Raw genomic sequence first — 7,096 nt, 5'->3', positions numbered from 1 at the left:
GCCAGAGATTCACCCACTCTTACCCTGAGACGTTGCATTTGAGTACCAAAATCAAGGCCTATATATGCATCCGACCCCTGAAAAAATAAATAACAATGGCAGTTATTGTCTGCAAAGTTTCTTATCAGATACTGTTTGTTCACATATGCAACATAGAAAACTTAACACTCAACCAATCAAAACTCAAAAAATGTATTCACTTTGACACGTGAATCTCATGTGTATGACTTCATTCACTCATGACTACCCAGAAAGCCTTTGTCAAAAATGTTTACAATTTCTGGCAACATTATGTTTCTCTCCAACTCAGCACAAACGTTATGTTTAGTTGCGAATGCTTGTCAATATAGGACTGCGAGAGCTGTTTTTGTGTGAAATGTTTTGACATTGAATCAAACAACCGGTAGCATATCATCTCAGTAAGTATGTTTATTTGAAAGCCAGTCCTTTCAAAAATAGTTACATACTGAACTATGTATTTTACATTTAACAAACAAACTGCACATATTATTGTCTAACCAAGTGAAAGTCAAACAGGATGTGAAAAACGAGGGCTGACACTCTGTAAACTGCCTTTTGACAAGAAAACAATCAAGACAAAAACACACACGCGCACACACACACATATTCAACAAGTATTATTAAGCAGTGACGAAATCTGAGATGCAGCTTCATCACTGTTTTGCATGATCCACATTTGCATATACACTGTCCATTTGATCCATACTGTCCATCGGATCGTTTGGACCCTGTAAAGAGAAATGGAGAAATCAGGCAGGGAAGGTAGGGAAAGGTCTATCGAGAAGCTATGAGCACAACACTAAATGGCCAACATGGTAAACATATATAGTACCCACTGGCTACAGACGTCAACTCAACATCTATTTCACGTTGCTTCATTGTCATGTCATTTCAATGACGAGGAAACAACATTGAGTCAACCAGTGTGTGCCCAGTTGGTAAACACCATTAGGTCCAAAGCTGATGACTTAATAACAGTCTACATGTACTATCATTATAAAGAGTACTGTCAGTTTAAAACGGATCTGCTCAGGGTGCTGTAATGTACCTGGACGTTGCCATAGACGGGCTCATCGATGACCCTTGGAGGAGGAACTTGGGTGTCATCTTTCTTTGTAGTTTTGACTCTGTGGAGATAGGGGAAGACAAGTAGTTCACTGACACTGTAGGTCAACTCAAAGAACATATTTTAGAGTAACATTCAGAAGAAAAACTGAAATATGTCTGATTAGCAATTTACCGAAGAATGTTTCATAGTTGTAAGCATACCTTTCAGGTTTGGCCATTGGAGTCATGGTGAAATTAGCATAATATCCAGACACTTGCTTAGTGACAAACCTGGACCTAGAATATCAAATCAGTTGTTATTTTAGCGAATGTGAGTAAAATGTATCTGCAATGACTAATAGAAGGCAGAGGACATCATGTTGCATTAGAAATTGATCAATGTCAGTCAAACTTGAGAGCATCCCTCTGGGGACACCCATCACCCGGACCCACCTTTTCCTGTACTTGAAGAACCAAACACTTCCCAATACAGCAACCAGTAAAACTACAACCACTGGGACCGTGATGGCAATATATATGGTCGTGGATAGCGCTTCCTCACACACTGTGAAAAACATTCTGATTAGGACTGAGGAATATTTATTCATTTGAATTAATATTTTTTTACATTTTAGTCAACACTTTTATCCAGAGCAACTATGGTTAAGTGCCTTGCTCAAGGGCACATCAACAGATATTTCACAGCTCGAGGATTCGAACCACCAACCTTTTGGTTACCGGCCCAACACTCTTAACTGCTAGACTACCTGCCTCCCAATGCACAATCAAGAGACCCTCTCTCAAAAGATTTGATTTGAAATGGATACAGTGCCTTCAGAAAGTATTCCCACCCCTTGACTTTTTCCACATTTTGTTGTGTTACAGCCTGAATTCTTTATTGATTAAATTTAGATTTTGTGTCACTGGCCTACACACAATAGTGTCAAAGTGGAATTATGTTTTTAGAAATGTTTGCAAATTAATAAAGAATGAAAAGCTGAAATGTCTTGAGTCAATAAGTATTCAATCCCTTTGTTATGGCAAGCCTAAATAAGTTCAGGAGTAAAAATTTGCTTAACAAGTCACATAAGTTGCATGGACTCACTGTGTGCAATAATAGTATTTAACATGATATTTGAATGACTACCTCATCTCTGTACCCCACACATACAACTGTCTGTAAGGTCTCTCAGTCAAACAGTACATTTCAAACAGATTCAACCACAAAGACCAGGGAGGTTTTCCAATGCCTTGCAAAGGGCACCTATTGGTAGATGGGTAAAAAAAGCAGACATTGAATATCCCTTTGAGCATGGTGAAGTTATTAATTACACTTTGGATGGTGTATCAATACACCCAGTCACTACAAAGATACAGGGGTCCTTCTTAACTCTGTTGCCAGAGAGGAAGGAAACCGCTCAGTGATTTCAATTACAGAATTTAATGGTTGTGATAGGAGAAAACTGAGGATGGATCTACAACACTGTATTTACTCCACAATACTAACCTAAATTACAGAGTGAAAAGAAGGAATCATGTACAGAATAAAAATACTCCAAAGCATGCATCCTGTTATCAAAAAAAATAAGTACTTTATGTCCTGAATACAAAACCTTATGTTTGGGGCAAATCTAACACAACACATCACTGAGTACCACTCTTCATACTTTCAAGCATGGTGTTGGCTGCATCATGTTATGGGTATGCTTGTCATCGGCAAGGACTAGGGAGTTTTTTTAGGATAAAAATAAACGGAATAGAGATAAGCGCAGGAAAAATCCTAGAGGAAAACCTGGTTCAGTCTGCTTCCAACAGACACAGGAAGACAAATTCACCTTTCAGCAGGACAATAACCTAAAACACAAGGCAAAATATACTCTGGAGTTGCTTACCACGACAACATTGAATGTTCCTGTGTTGCCTAGTTACAGTTTTGTCGGCTTGGCAAGACTTGAAAATGTCTGTCTAGCGATGATCAAGAACCAGCTTGACTGAGCTTGAAGAATTAAAAAAAATATTATCTGCAAATATTGTACAATTCAAGAGTGCAAAGCTCTAAGAGACTTACCCAGGAAGACTTACAGCTGTAATCACTGCCAAAGCTGATTCTAATATGTATTGACTCAGGGGTGTGAATACTTATGTAAAGATATTTCTGTATTTCATTTTCAATAACTTTGCATACATTTCTAAAAATATGTTTTCTCTTTCTCAGTATTGCATGTAGATCAGTGGAGGCTGCTGAGTGGAGGTCAGCTCATTAAATTGGCTGGAACGAAGTAAATGGAATGGTATCAAATGGAAACAATGTGCTTGATATCATTCCATTAATTCCGCTTCAGTCATTACCACGAGCCTGTCCTCCCCAATGAAGGTGCCACCAACCTCCTGTGGTGTAGATAGATGAGATAGAAATAAATATTTCATCCATTTTGAATTCAGGCTGTCACACAACAACATGTGTAATAAGTCAAGTGGTATGAATACTTTCTGAACGCACTGTAGATATAGCATACATTTTAGTCCAAGACTAGGCTTATGGGTCTGGGAAACTGTCCCTGAGAGTCTACTTACATTCTGTGGTGGCTAATGGAACTGTAGTCGTGGAATCAACTGAAAAGGAGACAAAAACAACTTCAGCCCATCTTTTAACTTTGACAAATACATTGTTATTGGTGTTATCAACTGTGTCAGTTTCACTGGTAATTTCTAAAGTAAACCAATATCTGATTCAGAGCAACAGTTAAAATTCTGTGTGTACGTGAAAATTCTAAGCTGAATACTTCACCTGTGTTTGACTTGTCCATTGGTATGATTGAAATAGTCCCGGAGGTTCCTGAATGGAAAAAATACAGTAGGGGTTAGTTTCCTCCATATCAAATTAATGACACACTTCACTGAACAAAAGCACTTTACATTGCATCCTCTACTGCTTACCAGAAATGTTAATGTAGACAAGTTCATTAATAAAACTGAAGTTGTTGGCTCCAGTGGCAATTCTCAAGTAGTAGGAGGGCCCCATGTCGCCTTCTTCAATTCTCTTGATGTTCAGGGAGCAGTTTCCCTTAGTGACATTTCCTGTCAGGTTGGTCCTGTTCTGAAAACTCTTGATGACGAATGTGTTGTTGGGGTGATAGAGGAATTCATTCTTGTCATTTTCATTGATCTTAAGTTTAGTTTTTCCCAGGCGTTTCCAGTAGGCCTGGATAGGCTCTTTAGATGGGGACGGGGGATAGGTAACATTGCATGGAATGGTCACATCATCTCCCTTATTGGTAAAAACAACCTTCGGGTAATCAGCTTTCCAATCCACACCTGTGTTTGAATTAACAACAAAAGTATTAGGATTATTCAGTTCATGTTGTTTAGACATAGCATAAGAAAACACTGAGTGCATATTGACATAAAAATGAAACGCATACCACTAGTGCCAGAGGCTTGAGACAAAATGAGCATCATCTCAATCCACATCAATGGGCTCATCTGGTCCAACAGAGAGATTTGAAAGTTAATTCTAACTAATGACGCACCAGATTCCTAATATCTTTTACATGTTGTGTTAAAGATGCCTGGTGTCAGATGGCACGCCCATCATAATTGTGTCAACCAAATACAACATTACCACTGACCAACAAGCATAGCATAGACTGTAAAGCACTGGGAAATAATGTTGGTTCAGCAACAACAAAATAAAAACTCAAATCTACAGAGGATACTCACTGTGTTGTGAAAAGAGGTGCCAAAACAGGAGGCTACAGGTCCAAGGAAAACACCAGTAGTGACCATGGCACTGACACACATCTTAAAAGCCAACTGGTTCCAGTAAAATGAGTGACAAGCAGTTATAACGAGAGTGGTGTCAAAAGTATTGCATGTGTATTTCCTGTTACTTAACAATGATGGTGATTGAACAAAAAAAGGAATTAGAGGAAGTTGTGTAAATGTGTAAACTGAAGGTGACTGTTGGCTAATTACTTGAGAAACAGCTAGCACATAACGTTCTGAGAACCATATGTTTCTTAGAGCTTGGTGAGAGTGTGGTTGTCCTATGGTTATTTTGAATACAACCTTCCCACAACATTCTGGGAACGGTGCAGGATACCCAGATGGCACATTACGTTTTGAGAACCATGTGTTTCTTAGGTGGGAATTTTATTTAGTTTTCTACAGGTTTCCTCATGGTTCTATTAAAGTCATGTTCTCAGAACTTTCAGAGAATGTTAAGAAACAACATTCTTCTGTAGGAATTTCAGTACTTCAACATGTTTTCTGCAGGTATTCCTCATGGTTCTATTTAACGTCGTGTTCTCAGAACATTAAGAAAACTTGCCATAAAAACCACAATACATTTTTTTTATTTAAAAATATTCCGTTCTCAGCATCAACAAAACTCTCTCTATCGACACCTAATCTTAATGAGCGCTTGTTTCCTTTGAAATTGGGCCTGTTTGTACATCCTGGTGGCACAGTGGACTAATTCCATGAATAGAAAACAGAAGATCATAGGTTTGAATCTCACCAATGCCTTGCTATAACAATGAAAATGCCTAAACAAATTAATTTCCATGTGTTCAAAACAGTTAACCCAAACTAGGCCAACATTGTTATTGAAACATGTTCTCAGAATGTTATTTAATTACCTTCAAATAGCCTATCATTTTTGTTCTCAAAATGTTAATAAAACCTCGCAGGAAAACTTTCAGGGTTCCATAATGAAACGTTCTCAGAACCTCCCTGTACCCTAAAAATTTACATTCCCAGAACAGGCTAAATTTTCGCTTCCATTATCAGAACATTTAAAAAACAACGTTTTACCAGTCAGGAAACGTATGGCTTCATTCCCAGAACAAATGGGTAACAAAAATGTACATTCCCACAACTTTCAAGGAACCAAATGTGCTGAGGAGTCTTTCTCTCTCTTTTTTTCTCTCTCTATCAGTAAGGGAGATATGAGAAAGAGAGATATGACACAGGGTATACAGTGTTGAACTGTAAACACAATCATCTCTAGCCTGTGGTTGCTGAAGAGATTTTGTCATGCGGAAAAGCTCAGAGTCATGAGGCTTCCACTGCACACAAGGTAGAGCTCTGTTAGCTAGGTACATGGTGTTCTACTAGAGAGGGGCTGCCACGGGGTGGGGATTGTGGGGTAGTGAGTATGAGTGTAACTGACGCATGATCAGGAACGCAGAAAAAAAAAAAATCGCTCATAATCTCTCTGTCTTTCTCTCATCCCTGTCTCGATCTCTCTATCCCTCATGCCTCTCTGTCTTTCGCTCACCCCCTCTTTCTTTCGCTGAACCCTCTCTGGAACTTTTAAAATAGGAAAACAAAACCACTTTTATATTGTTTAGGCCTTTGCAAGGTCAATGATTTAAACATACACATTAAGTATTTCTGATATCCACATCCAATTGACATTTGCTCACACAAACCTACATTGGAAACCACAGTGGGTTTGACTCATATCTATATATTTTTTTAAACCTCAGGTAGAGCATCAGGAAATTAACTTAAGGAAGTAAAGTTGGTTATTGTAATTGTTTTGCCGTACTATTTGGGGGCATAAGGTAAGACTTGAAAGACACATTTAGTACATTTCTTCTCTGAATCTCTTATCTGGATGAAATTCTTCCACTATTAAACCCACAAAATCGGACTTTTAGTATCATACAACATGATAATTATTTGTCTCTTCTTGTTGCTGTAAGGAATGACTACCTTTCACATTGTCCTAATTGTGATCATCCTTCTCAAAGGTAATGGTTTTATCTTGTTTGGGTTTTAATTTAGTTTTGCGCAGTCCGCAGACACAAACCCCAATGTTGACTATAGGAGAGATCTAAACAGGTGCATCTAGTTTCACTCTTTTGTCTTGATGGCAAAGAAAGTCATCCTCTTGACAGGAATCTAGTTATTTAGAAAATGGGTGGTTTGAGCCCTGAGTGCTGATTGGCTGACAGCTGTGGTATATCAGACCGTATACCACAGGTATGATAAAACATGTATTTTTACTGCTCTAATTACA

General features: G+C 38.3%; 1 protein-coding gene across 1 annotated transcript; it reads right to left on the bottom strand.

Annotated features, from left to right (window-relative positions):
- Nucleotides 1-409: 409 nt before the first annotated feature.
- Nucleotides 410-4,871, bottom strand: LOC120048567. Its single transcript, XM_038994653.1, has 9 exons — nt 4,789-4,871; nt 4,491-4,551; nt 4,006-4,383; nt 3,857-3,904; nt 3,643-3,681; nt 1,522-1,633; nt 1,291-1,365; nt 1,070-1,148; nt 410-749 (listed from the first exon to the last, which is right to left on the bottom strand). Exons 1-9 carry the CDS (start codon nt 4,867-4,869, stop codon nt 675-677), a joined length of 948 nt encoding a protein of 315 aa, XP_038850581.1. The 5' UTR covers nt 4,870-4,871; the 3' UTR covers nt 410-674.
- Between the last annotated feature and the right edge of the window lie 2,225 nt (nt 4,872-7,096).

This window comes from Salvelinus namaycush, chromosome 5 (assembly GCF_016432855.1).
Source record: "Salvelinus namaycush isolate Seneca chromosome 5, SaNama_1.0, whole genome shotgun sequence".
NCBI classification, from domain to species: domain Eukaryota; kingdom Metazoa; phylum Chordata; class Actinopteri; order Salmoniformes; family Salmonidae; genus Salvelinus; species Salvelinus namaycush.
This window is presented reverse-complemented; position numbering and strand designations above follow the sequence as displayed.